We start from the raw sequence: 18,000 nt of genomic DNA, 5'->3' as shown, positions 1-18,000 counted from the left end.
GTTGTGATTAACAATATGGTGTAATTGATGAAGGGTGCTTACAATCTAAATATGTTCTGTGATTAATAAGGAATATTTGCTGCAGATTTTTGTGATTTATGAATGATCCATTGAAGTATATTTGTAACTCATTAGGAATTGCTTATTGTCACCAGGTGTTAGTAATATGATTGCGTTAGAAATTCCTTTAGCTTATTAGTCATGTAACGTGACATAGTAAATAATTAGGCAAATAAAAATGTCAAAAACTGAACACAGTGGAATAAGTTGTGGGAAAGTTGCTTTTCCTTCCCCCCCACAAAGGAATTTTGTTTGCCCTAAACCAATATGTAAGTAATGAATATTGGGAAGTTAATTGGAAGTGAACAAGCTCCCAACTCTTCACCAGTTGGAAGGTTTGGTAAAGTATACTTTTCTTTCTGTATTCTGTAAAGTGTTGTTGTAAGTACTGATTGTCTGTCTTAGCCAACACAGTTGAAGTTCTATTTATTTGACATGCCTTCTTAAATCTCAACATGTAATGCTATCACATCTGTTCTTTTGGTTGATTGAACATCTTTATTCGGTGTCACATGAAAGAGAATCATAGAATCATAGAATATTAGGGTTGGAAGGGACCTCAGGAGGTCAGCTAGTCCGACCCCCTGCTCAAAGCAGGACCAATCCCCAATTAAATCATCCCAGCCAGGGCTTTGTCAAGCCTGACCTTAAAAACTTCTAAGGAAGGAGATTCCACCACCTCCCTAGGTAACGCATTCCAGTGTTTCACCACCCTCCTAGTGAAAAAGTTTTTCCTAATATCCAACCTAAATCTCCCCCACTGCAACTTGAGACCATTACTCCTTGTCCTGTCCTCTTCTACCACTGAGAATAGTCTAGAACCATCCTCTCTGGAACCACCTCTCAGGTAGTTGAAAGCAGCTATCAAATCCCCCCTCATTCTTCTCTTTCTTCTTTTAAAAAAATATTACCTTTCTTGTTGGTCATAACATCTGTCAGATGGGTTTGTTTGAACTTCATGCTCTTGTTTAGAATTTTCCTTGATTTTCAAGAAAAGTTTGTTCTGAATGGAATGTACTTACTTGAATCTTTAAATTATATATTTACTTTTCTGAGCTTGAATCTGATCTGACACTGATCCTGTGTTTTAAAAATCTCACTGGTCAATACTTTAGGGTTTTCTCTTGCATGTAAAAATACTTTGAAATGCTGCGCTGTGTTCCATAAAAACCAAAGCTTTGTTTCCTTTAGCTTACTCTGTCAGTCCAGATCTCTGCATGCCCTGACTAAATTGGGCATTCCTTGCATAAAAGAAATACATATTGCTCAAAGGGATTTTTTTTTTTTGTCTTAGCAGTTCATTCCACTAGGAGTAGTTGGTATATAGTGAAGAGAAGTTCCTGGGTATACATTTAAAGCACCAGCACCAAAATACTGGTGGTAAAGCTTCCTAGAGTTTTATTCACTCTCAAGTGCTGCCAGATGTTGTTTACGTCTAGCCTTTCCCAGCAGTAACCTGCAGAACACTTGTCATGTGCAAAGCTGATTTTGTCTCAGCAGTGAACCATTCGTCAAGCAGTGATGCTTCCTACTAGTTGTAACCCAATCTGGGATTTTCCATTAAGTTTCCAGAGGCTTTTTAGACCAACTAAACTCAAAACAAGCATCCCTCTCTGCATACACTACTTCATGTGTCTTTTTGTTGGATGTTTCTTCAGTATAAAGTCAACTGTGACCAAGCTGTAGAGGGCAGAAAAAGCGGAGGGACTGTGAAAACCTCAACAGTCAGAATTAAATTAGAAAGACACATTAGAGCAGTGTGGACTTGATCCAACATCATAGCCACTTCAATTTACCTTGGCCCATAACACATGAACATTGCTAATGTGAACACACAGTATAGGGCCATATTCTGCCTCCCTCATCTTTAGTTGAGGGAGGCAGAAATTAATTGAAATTACTGAAATTAATGAGACTGCTACAGAGTAAAGGTCTATAAAAGTGGCAGTGTCTGGACCTTACTTTTTCTGAGAGAATACCGTGGCCACAATTACAAAGTTATATTGAGCTACAGAGCTAATGATTGTTTTCTGAAGAGATTTCCAGTACTTAAAAATACTTCCAGAGTGGTAGTAATAAAGCAGTACTTCTGTCATAAATGTAAAGGGAAGGGTAAACCCCTTTAAAATCCCTCCTGGCCAGAGGAAAAATCCTCTCACCTGTAAAGGGTTAAGAAGCTAAAGGTAACCTCGCTGGCACCTGACCAAAATGACCAATGAGGAGACAAGATACTTTCAAAAGCTGGGAGGAGGGAGAGAAACAAAAAGGTCTGTGTCTGTTGGTATGCTGCTTTTGCTGGGGATAGACCAGGAATGGAGTCTTAGAACTTTAGTAAGTAATCTAGCTAGGGGTGTGTTAGATTATGATTTCTTTAAATGGCTGAGAAAAGAATTGTGCTGAATAGAATGACTATTTCTGTCTGTGTGTCTTTTTTGTAACTTAAGTTTTTGCCTAGAGGGATTCTCTGTTTTGAATCTAATTACCCTGTAAGGTACCTACCATCCTGATTTTACAGGGGTGATTCCTTTACTCCTATTTACTTCTATTTCTATTAAAAGTCTTCTTGTAAGAAAACTGAATGCTTTTTCATTGTTCTCAGATCCAAGGGTTTGGGTCTGTGGTCACCTATGCAAATTGGTGAGACTTTTTACCAAACCTTTCCCAGGAAGTGGGGTGCAAGGGTTGGGAGGATTTTGGGGGGAAGACGTGTCCAAACTACGTTTCCCAGTAAACCCAGTTAGAGTTTGGAGGTGGCAGTGGATATTCCAAGGACAAAGGATAAAATTAATTTGTACCTTGGGGAAGTTTTAACCTAAGCTGGTAAAAGTAAGCTTAGGAGGTTTTCATGCAGGTCCCCACATCTGTACCCTAGAGTTCAGAGTGTGGGAGGAACCTTGACAACTCCAGAACTGGAATGAACTTAAGCGCACACACTGAACCTATTGTGCATATACAATTATTTCAAAAAGATCATTTTTCACTGATTTTTTTTTTAGCAATATGTTGGTAATAGCTTAATGAGTACAAGTTTGAGATATTTCCATTGACCAAAAATAACAACAAAAAAGAGAGCTTTTTTTCCTGTAACAACATCTTTTTGAGGATCATTTGGCCAGATTTTGAAACTAGCCTCAGTTTCTGTGCTTTGCATCTATCATTGACTTGAGTACTAATATGCACTAATCTTCGTATTAAGGGTATTATTGTGAAATGAAGGAATATGGTCCAATCCATACTCTTTGGTGTGCATCAGAAGAAGATCTAGTAGATTCATTAAAAGGTGTTGCCAGCTGCATTGACAAGTGCTGCAAAGCTACTGAGAATCGGATGGCAGGACTATCAGAAAACTTGCTGCCTGTTCTACATGAATATGTTCTCTACAGTGAAATATTAACGGTAAGACCATAAAGGTTGCTTACACCAGTGTATTAAGTGACCTTTGAAGAGAGAATCTGCTTTATAAGTAATTGATTTTGCAGTCACTGCATTAACTCTTTGAGGGCTACAGTTTCTTTCTGCTGCTAATTGAGAACATAACAAATGAGTTAAAGTGGAAAAAAGCTTTTTTTTTTTTTTTTTTTTTTTAAAAAGCAAGAATAATTTTCCTTAGAATGGCTGCCCTCTTGCACCAAATCCTCCCCCTCCCCTTCCTCCTCCTCTCCCCCCCCACCCCCCCGGCTCCCCTATTAATCAGGTAAGATGTATCCAGTCTCAAAAAGATGATTTCTTTCGCTGTGGCGATTCCTCTCCAGTTTCCTCCTGCAGCTAGCTCCCCATAACAGCAACATTAATGGTTGAGGGGTTGTGTGTCCCTTTCCCTGGAAATTGTCGCATCTTAGGAAAGGTTTACATGCTAGTGGAGAGAATAGTTGTCCTTACTGTAGAAGGGTTCAAGGAACTACAACTCATGATGAAGATTAATACAGAAGAACTGTCTTCACTCTGTCAAAATATTGACTCATCTAGGAATGGAGACTGATACACAAGGTAAGGCAAGGTTTTTCCCTCCTTTGAGATCTTTCTAAACCTTAAGATCCTGACTTCACTTTTCCAGAATAGCAATGAACCTCTTTAATAGATATGCATCTGCCATATGGACATGCAGATGTTATGCCAGGGCCTAGTACTGTGCATTCTGTTCCATTCAAGGCCCTTCTAACAGTTTCTCTTACAGATTCTCCCATTGGTGGGAGACAACTAGGAAAACCTTTACTTTGTCTTGGTGAATAAGAACACATAATACACATATTAGTACTGAAATTATTAGTTTTACCTTGGAATTAGAATAGATATTTGTTATAATGGCGGACAAACAGAGAATTTCTAATAGTTTCTCCTGTAGTTCTATATAGGATAAAAGAGGAAGTAAAAGGGAAAAAAATACACAAAAGAATATTAACCCATTTCTTGTTTCAATTTTACTCTTATAACCTTATATTTTATATTTGTAATCAGACAGGAGATACTTTAAGGTACCGAATGGCAAGTTTTGTTATAAGTATGTACTATAGTTGTATTACTTATAATTGACCAAATACTGTTACTAAAAATTCTGTGTAATGTCTGTTTCAAAAGATAGCCTTTAAAAAGGTATCTTATTGAGAATGATTTATCAATGTGTACCAGTCAGGGTGGCAGTGTATTTCCTCTTCAACATTAACGTTTTGGCAACTAGCATAATGTAAAATAAACTTCTAACTAGGACTGGTTATGCCCCATACTGTTCAACATGAACTGTACTAAATATGAATACTGTAAATCTCTAAGCATACCTAAATTAAAGAGTAAAAGTTGTTGGGACAAGGTAAAATAAAAGATTATCAAAGAGTTTTTGAATTTATAGTTACATACTATCTTTCTTCTGAGTCCTCTTAAAAAGACACAAGCTTCACAATAGTTCTATGAGAGAAGTTTAATTTCAGATGGGGAAACTGAGACACAGACCTTTTCACTGACTGACTTGATGTTACACAGCAAATCCACAGCAGTTTGGAATATAACTTGTCAGACTACAGGACCAGTAATTATGACAATATTCCCTGCCTTTTTTATGTTAGTTTTTTGCCATTCTACTAAGAATCAAATCTATTGAATTAGCCTTAACCTTAAATAAAAGTGGGCTTGCTAACATTGATAGATTTAGCTGATGATCAAAATTCTTTATCTGAAGATAATCTTCCTTTTCCTTTGCCACCAGACTGTGGTACATAATACATAAATAGCAGACTTACATTGATATTTCCTATAGTATCTGGTATATCATTTTAGTTGAGTCCTCTCTCTTATGCTATTGCTTTTATTCAAATAAAATACTTCCAATATTGGGACTTCTCTAAATCATGATTCTTGTAATGGATTAAAATAATATGACTATTTCATAGACTGACTTACTGTATAATTCTTTATAATTGACCGCTACATAGCCTGACAGATTATCATAGCATTGGGTTTGGTAGGATTCCTAACAATTTTTCAGTTTAAAAAAAAAATGGAGGTAATAAAAACAAACCTACAATAGATGCTTTAAAGTTATCTAAGTAAAACCTTTTAAATCTGAGAATTCTATTGAAGGCATAATCTCTAAAGTGTTAAGTACTCTTGATTGCAAGATGTCTTTGTAAACAGATTATTACAATTAAATACAATCTATTTCATCGTAATGTTTTAAAGGGTGTCTTGAAAAGAAGAGACCAAATTCAGGCAGAGCTTGATTCCAAAGTTGATGCTTTATCCAATAAAAAGGCAGAAAAGGATCTGGTAAGTATGTAAATCTTCCTGAATGTTAAATTTTATCACTAAGGACCCTATTCTGACTAAAAATTAGGAGTTCCCCTGACAAAAATAAGCCCTGAAAAGCCATGGTTTGGGGCTGCACACTTCCTGACCGATTCTAAAAAAATTTGTTCATGCACTGCACAGGAAATAAGAATTGATACAGCTGCGGAAGTGCCCTAGAAGAGGTAGTTAGGATGGTCAAACCTGTCCTTGTTTATGCTTTTTTTTTTTTTTTTTAAACGTGCATTGTTTGTTTTTGTTTTGGAGGGATCGTGCCCTTCTGGTGAAGCTAATTGAGCTCTTATCACCAGAACTGGTGGGGCATCTCCATGCTTGTTGCTTCTCCCTAACAAGGGGCCAGAGTTTGACATTTGGCAATAAAGCTGTAAGTTAGTGACTTTATCATTGTAAGACTGCCATTTATTCCTTTAGACTTCCACGTTTTAGTGTCAATCTGTTTACCTTGTGAGCCTGGCCAAGTGTCACCCAGCAGCTTCTAGCTACCTTTGTCTGCAGCAGCATCAGTGTTACAATAGTTCGTGTTTATCACTTTTAAGGAATGACCTTAAAAATGTACTTTTGGACTTATTTCCTTGATAGGCTTTCATTTTGTTTTAGACAATATTTTTGGGCATTTCAAAAGCACTTGACATCAGCCTAACTGCTCCCATTGAAATAATTGGTAAGAGTCCCTGTTGACTTCAGTGGGAGCAGAGTTAGGCCAATACGGAGTGCTTTTGAAAAGCCCATCCTATGACTTTAATGGGAAAATGTCTGTCTTAAATAGTTTCTAACAAAATGACTGTAAGATCTCCTCCTTTGACACTAGATAAGATTGTGAAAGCTTGATCAGCTTTCTTATGTTTGCAGTTGGTAATAAATTTGAGGGTGCAATTGATGTTACTTGGAAATCTTAAGTACCTGATTTGGGGAGACAGTCAAATACCTAGGTGTGTAAATAACAGCTTGTGCAAAATTGTAGGTGCAAACCAGAGGCCTGTTTAAGGCCTAGATTGAAAACCAGGCCCACTGTGTCATATACTAAACTGATGCAGTGCCATTTTGCATATTGCAAACAAGAACAATCCTATAATGTAAAAATCAGCTGATAGTTTTATGCTTTGAGAGAGAATTGTGATTGAAAACTTAATTACTTTCAATTCAAGAATCATTTACCAACCCAGACAGCTATTTAATTGTAGTGCAAAAAGTACAAGTTAGTCTAGAAATTTTATTTTCAAGCCACTCTTGTATTCTGCATAAAATCCTAATATTTGGTTTCAAAACAGTCAGTCAGATGACATGAGCATTTCTTCTATGAGTATCAAGACTGAATGATTGGGTTGTTCCTCCTGCAGGGTAGTGACAGTGGGTAGTAGATAGCTGTCAAACAAGGGGAAGAACAGTATCCAAGCTCCTGCTACTGTTTTGCCACTTCTCAGGCTTGTTCTTTAATATAAATAACTTAATTTTGGTTCCAGCCATGAACTTCAGGTTTTATATTTTTAATCTAATTTCTGGTGTACTTTGAGATCTTGCTCCTTTTGCTTCACTGCCTCAGAATATGTGAGCAGCTGCATTGTAGGGCAGACAAGATGGCTGACCCAGATTTAGCTTATTTCTTCACTGAGGACACGTCTAGCAATCTGTCTCCATGGGTTTTCTAAATGGTTCTTGTTATGGCTCTGTTTGTTTTGGTAGTTGCTTTTCTAGTATACTCTGCAGCTACAGAGACCTTGCTTAGGCTATGTGCAGTCAAGAAGATGGGGGAGTAAGTGTTAAATTGCTTATTGACTGACAGCTCTGTGCTGCCTTCCTCCAGATAACACAGGTTTTTAGAATTGCCAGGAAATTAGCAGGCAAGCCAAACTATTTTTAATGTCCAAATGATCAACCAGTGATCCTGATAGAAATTACTGTTTTGTAAAGGATATGAGTATTGCTAATTTATATGAGCAAATAATAGGTAGAAAAGGTTGAAGGATTGCAATAAAAGGGTAGCACAGTTTGTTCTTTGCAGTGAAGGGTGACTAGCAAAAGCAAGCTAGTGCAGAAGGGGGATGTACTGGAGCTTATTATGTCTTACTGAAAGGAAGAATGATGTGATAGGCTTCTGTTTATCTGAAGTACTTATATGATTCCCTTTCCAATTTGACATATGGAGAACCAAGGCACAGTGAGACTAAGTGACTCGCTGGAGCCCGGGACGGAGGCTGAAGCCCGAGCCCCACTGCCCCAGGCTGAAGCCAAAGCCCAAGCAACATAGCTTCAGAGGGCCTCCTGTGGTGTGGGGCCTGGGCAATTACTCTGCTAGCCAGCTCTGCCTGGGTCCCCAACAGGAGGCCCCGACTCCTGCGCAATCTCACTGTTCCCAGCAGGAGTTCAGCTAACTCACAGGGTCACTGTTGAGTTCAATTCCCTCTAGTGTAGTCCCTGGTGGTGTTCCCTAGCCTGTTGCCTATATGAGGCTTCCAGTGTCTGTTTGCCCTTGCTTCCCCCCCCCCCCCCCCCAAAAAAAAAAAAAAAAAAACATGACAGAAGGAAAAGGGGAAGCTAGCTACAATCCCAGGCAGGGCTCCCCTTGCTACTGGATCACATTAGCAGTCCCTAGCAGCCTCTCCAGCACCTGGGCAAACTTCCTCTTCCATCTTTTTAAGCTCCCCTTCTCCAAGTGGAGCTTGTTCTGCAAGTGCACCTAAGTGGAGCATCAGCAAACACGGCACTGGGAAGACTTGGGAGCTACCAGAGCACCTGAAGCAGGTGGAGGAAGAGAGCTGAACTGGGTTTCTTACCTAGGACCCATATCAGACTGCTACTAGTTGGGCTACATGGCTAAGTGCAGTAGCTGGCAACAGGACTAGGCTGTTGTTCCAAACTGGAGGGCTGGGTGCTGGATGTGGGGATGGTTGCTGGAAAAGAAAAAGCCTACCTCTGGTACGGTCTGTCTCACCCACCCCTCACCTCAGAGTTGAGGGATCTGCAGCCCCATGTGATGCAATGCAGGGGAGTTGGGCTTCTGGAGGCAGAAGCTTTGTTGGGGGGCCAGCCCCTACCCCTTGTGGTGCCCCAAGAGGGGACTTGGGCCACTGGGGACATGTGAAAGCAATTGAAAGTGAGGAGATGCCAGATTTATAGTTGCCAGTGCTACTTTAATTCTGCCCCAGTGTATGGCTGCATTATGATACTGTTTGCTTACATGATTTTTCCTACAGGACCCATGTCTCAATCAGTGCACAGGATGGACGTGCAAGGGGGCAAAATTAAGGTTGCGCTGGAAACGTAATTCTGGCATTTCCTAACCTTTTGAGTGCTTGACTTTGCAATCTAAATAATGTTTTCATCTAGTTTTTTGCATGAAATACTGTACAGTATAAACAGTATATAAAAATACTAAAAAGTTACAACATATTTGTCTGCACAGCAAAGATTTGACACAAGTGGTTTCTGTTAGAAGTCTCATAATATGTTTAATGTAAAGACAAACTGGGAGAAGTCTCATGTTCAAACTGTTCTGACATTTGAAATGTGTATTTTTTGTATTCCCCATTTGATTTCTTGTCAGTGAATTAAACATAATGAAATATTGCTATCTGGTGTCGTTTGATACCTACGATATCATATTCTGGGATGAGGTACATATGTTTTTTATTATGTAGTTTGTAACTGAACTCTAGTCTCTCTGGAGGCTTTTGAGACAACACATATATTTGGTTTTCATGAAGTAAGAATTTATTTTACTTGTATCTTTTACTGTCCTCCTTTTGCTGCCACTGTGTGTTTTCATCTGTCTTTGATCTGCTCTGTACTTCCTTTCTCTTCTCTCCTTAGTATACACAGCAAATTTGTATGCCATTAAAAATATAGAGGAATGTAAACAAAAAAAATCCTAGTATGCTCAGTGACTGGAGTAGTTGCATGAACTTCAGCTTACTTCAATTGCTTGGACACAGCAAAGTCTACAATTTCTAGACTGTTATATGATCCTTACTATATTTGAACGACCAAACCTGGATGAAAACTACTTCGAAACTAGAGGCGCTGCTGATTAAGAACCTAGTCTAAGATCATTAAAGTAAATGGAAAGACTTGTTGGTTTAGTGAACTTTGGATCAGGCCTTAAGGCCTAAGTTTTAGGAAGCTGTTTATTAGAGCTGTATGGCGAAAGCTAAGTTCATTGTGTGGAAGACTTCACTATTTTGAAATTTGGTTTCATTCTGATTTGCGGCAAACCCCCCACCTTTAGAAATTATTTGTGAAAATGAATGGTGGGAAGCCCTGGGTGCCCAGACTCTAAGCCGTCCACCTAGCAGGCTGCTTCAGAGCCATGGATCTTGGAAGCTCTGTGAGCCTGGGCTGCCGAAATGGGAAGTTAGTCTGAGGAGGTGGGAGCCTGAAAGCCCAGACTGCTGAGGAGCTGGGCAGGTGATCTAACCGAAACCTGCCTGAGGGCATGTATTCACTGGCAACATTAAAACACTGCTGCGCAGTGCTTTAACATGGCTCGTGCAGTCACGGTACAGCGCTGGCGTGCGCGCACACACACACGCACACACACCCCAGCCCACCTCTGCTTCGACTCCACCTCCTCCCCTGAGCGCGCTGCCAGGTCCTGCTTCTCCCCGCTCCCTGCCAGTGCTTGTGCGCAAAACAGCTTTGCGAAGGCGGGAGAGGGGGGAACGTGGCAAGCTCAGGAGAGGGGGGTGGGGATTTGGGGAAGGAGACCAATAGGAGCGGGGGGGGGCGGGGAAGGGGTGGAGTTGGGGCGGGCAGAGGATGCGAACTGGCACTGGGGGAAGCAGCCTCTGGCTGCTGTTATAAATTTGCCACCCCTGCAAATTTGTTGGCCTAGGGGTTAATACGCTGCTGTCTGGTACTTATGTATTTAAAGCTATTCACATATATGAATTGTGCCTTTGAAGTCAATGCACATCTTGAAATCAGTGAGACTACTGAAGTCCTGAATTGGGGCCTAAATACATTTAATCTTCTTGCACAGAAATATTGTCTGCCTCTCCTTTATAAGTTGTATGAAATTTTAATTCTTTCCCAAGTTGCTCTGTGCTATAGTGGAATTGCCAATAGGAAGTATAGAGAAAAATAGTACGCAAAAGGGAAGAGTGAGGAAAGAACCATATTCAAAAGAGGAAAAAAATAAAGGAAAACTGCACCTTTTTTCCCTCAACCCTGTTGTAGGAGCTTATATAATTAGCTGTTATGCAAATAAATTCCCTGATGGAATTTTTTAAAAAATTCCAATTAAAATTGTATGTCTGAACAAATGCATTGATTTTCAGCCAAATGGATGCCATTTGTGATGTTGGCAATGTGCATGCCCATTCAAAGGATCACAAGCCAGTTGCTAACTTGCTCTAACAGTCAAGAGAAACCGATGATTAAAATTTGATGGACAACTGTGCAAAATCCTAAAATAGAATATTTAAAATGTAAAGTTTAAATGCCACTTTTTTTTAACAGTGATGAGTAACTAAAGCTGGTTAGAAACTAGTTTCTCACTTCACCCTGGTCTACACTATGGGGTTAGGTCAAATTTAGCCGCATTAGGTCGATTTAAAAATGACTGTATCCACACAACCAACCCCGTTCCATCAACCTAAAGGACACTTAATCTATTTCTATGTTCCTTCCCGACGAGGGGAGTAGTGCTAAAATCGACCTTGCTGGGTCGAATTTGGGGTAGTATGGACACAAATTGATGGTATTGGCCTCTGGGAGCTATCCCAGAGTGCTCCATTGTGACCGCTCTGGACAGCACTTTGAACTCTGCACTAGCCAGGTACACAGGAAAAGCCCTGGGAACTTTTTGAATTTCATTTCCTGTTTGGTCAGCTTGGTGAACTCAGCAGCACAGGTGACCATGCAGTCCCCCCAGAATGGTAGTGCGTAGGATGTTTCTACGCTCCCCCTATCATCTCCATCCCTGAGGTTATCGCAGATTAGAAGGCAAAAAAAATGCACTCGCAATGACCTATTTTCTGAGCTCATGCAGTCCTCCTGCCCTGATAGGGCACAGCTTAATGCATGGAGACATTCAGTGGCAGAGGCCAGGAAAGAATTAAGTGAGCAAAGAGCGGAGGCAGGACGCGATGCTGAGACTGATGGGGGAGCAAACGGACATGATGAAGCATCTGTTGGAGCTGCAGGAAAGCCAACAAGAGCACAGACGCCTGCTGCATCTACTGTATAGAGAGTAGCTCCCCATGTTCCATAGCCTCCTTACCCAGATGCCCAAGAACGTGGGGAGGGAGTCTCTGGGCACCTAGCGGCTCCACTCCAGAGGATGGTCCAAGCAACAGAAGGCTGTCATTCAAACAGTTTGATTTTTAGTGGGGCTACAATAAGCAATGTGGCCTTGTCCTTCCCTCCTCCCCCACCTGGGCTACCTTGTCCGTTATCTCATTTTCTTTTTAATTAATAAAGAAAGAATGCATGGTTTCAAAACAATAATTACTTTATTTCGAAGGGGGCGGATGATTGGCTTACAGGGAATTAAAAGGAACAAAGGGGGTGGGTTTGCATCAAGGAGAAACACACACCAGCTGTCACACCGAAGCCTGGTCAGTCATGAAACTGGTTTTCAAAGCCTCTCTGATGAACAGCATGCCTTGCTGTGCTCTTCTAATCACCCTGGTGTCTGGCTGCTCAAAACTGGACGCCAGGCCATTTGCCTCAACCTCCCATCCTGCCATAAACATCTTCCCCCTTAATCTCACAGATCTTATGGAGCACAGAGCAAGCAGCAATAACAGTGGGAACGTTGGTTGTGCTGAGGTCTGACCAACAGCGCCAGCGAGCTTTTAAACGTCCAAAGGCACATTCTGTCACCATTCTGCACTTGCTCAGCCTATAGTTGAACTGCTCCTTACTACTATCCAGGCTTCATGAGCCATGGGAGCAAGGGGTAGGCTGGGGTAGACGTGACTGCATGGTGCTGCCGCCTGGGAGAGCAGCCTGAGGCAGAAGCCCCCAGCTCGCAGGAGAGCAGAGTTGAAGCGGTGGAGACATACACCATGCGCTGGAGGTTGCTAGGAGCCGGGCAGGGAAGATGTTCCCAGAACCCCCGGCCAAGCTACATGTCCAATGAGCAATGACCGCTGCTGCAGGTGCTTCTGTGTCGAATGCTTGGAGGTCCTGGTAGAGCAAGGTACCTCGGCCAAGGCAAAAGAGCAAGAGCCCTGGAGCTGTTACATGTGTCAACCACAGAAGTGCTATGGGGTGTTACAGTGCCGACAGGACTGGAATGTACGGCTGCAAGACTCCTTCACCAGCGACAAAGGACAGGAATATGATGCACCTAAAATCTAAAAAGGCCCTGCACATTTCCCAGAGTCACTACCTTTGATAACACAACATCAATGATTGCATTGGCTACTTGGATCACAGCAGCCCCCACAGTAGACTTCCCACAACAGCAGTAGTTACAGTGAGCTGAGCAGGCTCCATGCTTGCTGTGGTATGGCATCTGCATGGGTAACCCAGGAAAAAAGGCACAAAACAATTGTCTGCTGTTGCTTTCATGGAGGGAGGGGTGACTGATGACATGTACCCAAAACCACCCATGACAATGTTTTTACCCCATCAGGCATTGGGAGCTTAACCCAGAGTGGCAGAGACTGCAAGAACTGTGGGATAGCTACCTACGGTGCACTACTCCGTAAGTCAATGCTAGCCACGGCAGTGAGGATGCACTCTGCTGACTTAATGTGCTTCGTGTGGACATATGCAATCAATTGTAAAATCGAATTCTAAAAATCGACTTCTATAATATCGACCTAATTTCATAGTGTGGACATACCCGTCAGCTTCCTGATTGTCATATTACTCAGAATTATGCTCAAATGCTTATTGTATTTTCTGTGTTTAAGAACAATTCCCTGTATAGCCATACATAAATTCATGCTGCTTTGGCTAACCATGCATGCAATTTTTTCTTTCAAGATTATATTTTTCTTAAAACCTGATTAAGTATTCTAACATACTAAAATGGTACTTGTAGCCCAACAAACTCAATTTTGTTGAATTTGTGAGCATTAGAGCTATTTATAAATAAAAAAGATTTTCTTTATCACAATATTGATTATACTGGGGTAATTTTTTGTAGTTAAAATGTTGCATCATAGCGGTGATCATTTCTATTCTGTTTAAAATAAATTTTTCAAGATAATCCTGTGTACAGCCTGTTCTTTTCTTCTATTTCTGTTTCCTAATTTTAATTCAGATAAATGCCTCGAGCAGTGTGGTAATCAGCGTTCAGGCCTCTGATTCTTTCTTTGAATCCTCTTATTTCTCACACATTTTAGAAGATCATGTTGCTGATCTCTTATTTCTGCTTTGCAGTTTCATTATAGCTTTAGCACAGATGTCCTTCAGATCTAATCTGATCTTGAAATTCCATGTTATCTAATTGAGTGGCAATTGTATTTTCAAGAACTTTTCTTAATTAGAACTTAAACGCCTTTTTCTTGAAGGTAGTCTTGGCTACAAAAATTGGTGCACTGTTTTGTTGACCCTAGAGTCAAACTTAAAATAATAGTAGTAACATGCTATTAGCAGAGGTAGTATTAGAACATTATTGTCGAATTTCTATGTACAAATCAAAATATTCAATATTATGATTGTTGAAACAGTCATAAATAGGTTCTTTTCCTTGGCTAAGATTATGTGTAATAACTTGCAGTATGGCTTATGCTAAGTAAATTTAGGACATATACAGTAGAACCTCAGAGTTATGAACTGACCACACACCTCATTTGGAACCGGAAATACACAATTAGGCAGTAGTAGAGGACCCCCCCGCCCCCCCCAAAAGTGCAAGTACAGTATTGTGTTAAACGTAAACTACTAAAAAAAAAAGGGAAAGCAGCATTTTTCTTCTGCATAGTAAAGTTTCAAAGCTGTATTAAGTCGATGTTCAGCTGCAAACTTTTGAACAACAGCCATAAAGTTTTGTTCAGTTACGAACAGTTCAAAGTTACAAACAACCATCATTCCTGAGCTGTTCCTAACTGAGGTTCTCATGTAATATACATGCAACTTACCAAGTTATGACTACTGTGAGAACCACAACTTTGTATTTTCTGATAAGGTGTATATATGTTCTGTGCCCAACCATTCTGTAATAAATAAGCATAGTAGTAAAACAAACAAGATGTGTGCTAACCTTCGCTACTCCACCAGTTTTGCTTTTAGTCGCATCCCTTTTCTCCCATCCCTTGGGTCAGGGACCTAATCTTATTTATCTGTTGAGCACCTACCACGTTTCAGGGTCTGTATAAATGTTTTTTCCACTAAATTTCATTTCACAGGAAAATTAAGCACACACCGGGCTTGATTTTGTTCTCCATGAAGTCAACAGTAATATTCTTATTGACTTCAGTGGTACAGTATGGGTTTGTCTACACTGCAATAAAACACCCACTCTGGCCTGTTTCAGCTGCCTTGGGCTCACAGGGCTTGGGCTGTGAAATTGTGGTGCAGGCATTTGGACTTGAGCTGGACCCTTATAAATAAGGCTGCAGTTCTGTCACGGAGGTCGTGGAAGTCAAGTCCGCGACCTCCATGACTTTCACACCTGCAAGGGCCGGTGCAGCTGATCCCGAGGCCAGCTGCTCTGGCACCCCACAGCAGCCACACTGACTGCTGCTTGGGCAGTCTGGGGCGGCTGGCCTAGGGGCAGCCCCAGGGAATGCCCAAGCAGCAGGCCGAGGGTCAGCTGCACCAGCCGCTGCTCAGGCAGCTGGCGTGGGAGAAGCACCCGAGCAGCAGTCCCCAGGGCCTTGGAGCAGGGGTGATTGGAGGCAGTCAGCCCCTGGCCCCCCACAGCAGTGGTATCCTGGGGCCCCCCAGAGCAGCAGCACCCCAGGCCCTAGGAGCTGCTAAGTTTTAGTCAGGCGTATTTATATAATAAAAGTCATGATCAGGTCACGGGCAATAAACAAAAATTCACAGCCCGTGACCTGTCTATGACTTTTACTAAAAATACCCATGATTAACTCTTTGCCTTACTTATAAATAAAACAAACATAAATCATTCAGCCTGTCAATGGAAACTAAGTCAATGACAAGTTTGAAGTTTTAAAATTAAACTGATTTAGCATATTGAGGCATAACACTTTTTGGAACGGTTTTCTTTTTGTAAAATCTATGAAACATTTTTCATATTCAGATGAATTTTAAATGGTTAAGACTTTTACTATGTTTAAAAAAAATATGTTGAAGTTTTTAACAGGGACTTCAGCATAAAATAATTTATTTGTTAAAAAGAAGTGCCTGAAAGCAGAAGCTTATGATTGAGAAGGCACCTTACCCTGCTGCTTTCATTATAATTAATATTCACCACTGAGCTTGGCTCCATTTTTTGTATGGTTTTCAAAGTTTATTTTTAAGCAGATATTATATAGCTTTTGATGATCTCAACTCAGATGTCAGATTGAATTTGTCAGTGCAATCTAGTGGTCAAAAATTCTGCTGACAATGAGTGGCATGAACTCTAATCCAATTAGAAAAGCATTTCTGCCATACATGTCGAATCACAAACTGCTGTTAGTGCTGATAAAAGGCTAGTGCAAAATCTTTATATGAGTTGTTAAATTGTTCTTTGTCACTGAATGGTTTAAAAAATAAGAGGTTATAAAGGGTACAAAATATTTTGAGGTCAATACAGCTGTTACTGCTGAGGCTTTCTGATTTCATTCAAATAGGTTGAGTCACAAAGTGAACTTCATGACATTAAGGTTTTCTGTTTGAGTAAATCAAGAACACAAACTCATTTTATTTAATCCTGTCTCTCTGCATAACAATATGGGATTTGACATATAGCTAAAGAAAGCCAATAGTATAGACTATTGCTGCCCCAGCTGTGTTCTCATACAAGAGAGAACTGAATTCAGCTTAAGTGTGGGATTTAACATAAGGTTTATTGTGAGATAACTGTTCAAAAAAATCTGGAAAACAAATCTAAAATACTGAAATTGCGGTTATAAATCTTGTTGGAACAAATAAATTAGCTTTTGCTGCCACTATTCTGTGGTTTATATCCACTGATGGACTGATGCCAAAAAGACATGGCCTGAAATATAAAGAGGCTAGAAAGAGTTAAGTCAGATGACAGACCTCTCAATGATGTTATGAACCCAGCTGAGGAAATGCATCAGATGTTTTTGTCAGTTCCACTGAAATAATCATAATTCTTAATTTTATCACTTATGTTATGGAGTCTTACGCTATTTGATTTTAGTGTGTTATATAAATATGCTTATTAAAGGTACTGCAGGTAAAGTATAGTATTTATTATATTTTTTTAATTAGCCAGTAAATGTTCTAGATTTCTAAGGCCTAATTTTCAAGCATCTATATTTCATTCAATACACCGAATAAAGATCTCTTTATCTGTAATCTTTGCTAAACATATTAAACTTCTTTAAATGAATACATTTTAAAGCTAAGAATGCATATAACCCTTAAGGTAACTCATTTAAAAGACAATTGTTTTAAAGCAGAAATATTCTGGTGGCTACTTCTGTTAACTTTGTGTTTCTTAGCTTAGAATTCAGAGTTACAGTAGAATATTTTGTTTCCCATTAACAGTAATATACTAAAGGTAGCTGGGCCCTACAGGGTTTCTAGACTTGACTTTTTATATCTTTCAACAGTAGCTATTTGGATTTTATTGTCCATTTCTTTTCCTCTGTAAAATGTGTGAGATTCAGATGTTTGCACTCCAGTACCCCTTTTATTTGTTCATTGGTTGATTGGTTCTGTGGTATCTTCATGATAGTCTGTAGTTTTAGACCACCTTTGTCTTGTCCTCATCCCTTTTGCTTAGCAACTGATTCAGCACCTTCAAAATACTGTATTTTTTAAACCAGAAACATTGCATTATTTATTTATTTTTTTGAGGGACAGTCCCGTCTCTTGCAATGCTTTTGTCAAGTGGATTATTCCTCCTTCACAAACTAGATTTTAGTGTCACACATTACCAAACATGATACAATTTACTGAAATCAAAGTTTCATAAGGTAGAAAAAAGGTATTGCTCTGGTATACTTCCTTATATGTCAGTTCATAATTAGTGAATTGTACTTTGTAGAGAACATAGCAATACACACCTATCCCAGGTTTGTTATTTAGTAGTTAACTCTGCATGCT

The 18,000-nt window shown here is 40.1% G+C and overlaps 1 protein-coding gene across 1 annotated transcript in view; it reads left to right on the top strand.

The window, feature by feature from the left end:
* Positions 1-18,000, top strand: part of SNX7 (sorting nexin 7) — a 69,304-nt gene that overhangs the window by 22,289 nt on the left and 29,015 nt on the right. The window contains exons 6-7 of the mRNA XM_084636305.1: positions 3,257-3,456; positions 5,731-5,817. Of these exons, the coding sequence (XP_084492431.1) occupies positions 3,257-3,456; positions 5,731-5,817 (287 nt within the window). The remainder of the gene's footprint in view (positions 1-3,256; positions 3,457-5,730; positions 5,818-18,000) is intronic.

The sequence above is a fragment of the Lepidochelys olivacea genome (assembly GCF_965140295.1).
Source record: "Lepidochelys olivacea isolate rLepOli2 genome assembly, chromosome: 8".
Taxonomy (NCBI): domain Eukaryota; kingdom Metazoa; phylum Chordata; order Testudines; family Cheloniidae; genus Lepidochelys; species Lepidochelys olivacea.
Note: the sequence above shows the minus strand (reverse complement) of the source record. Positions and strands in the feature narration are given on the sequence as shown.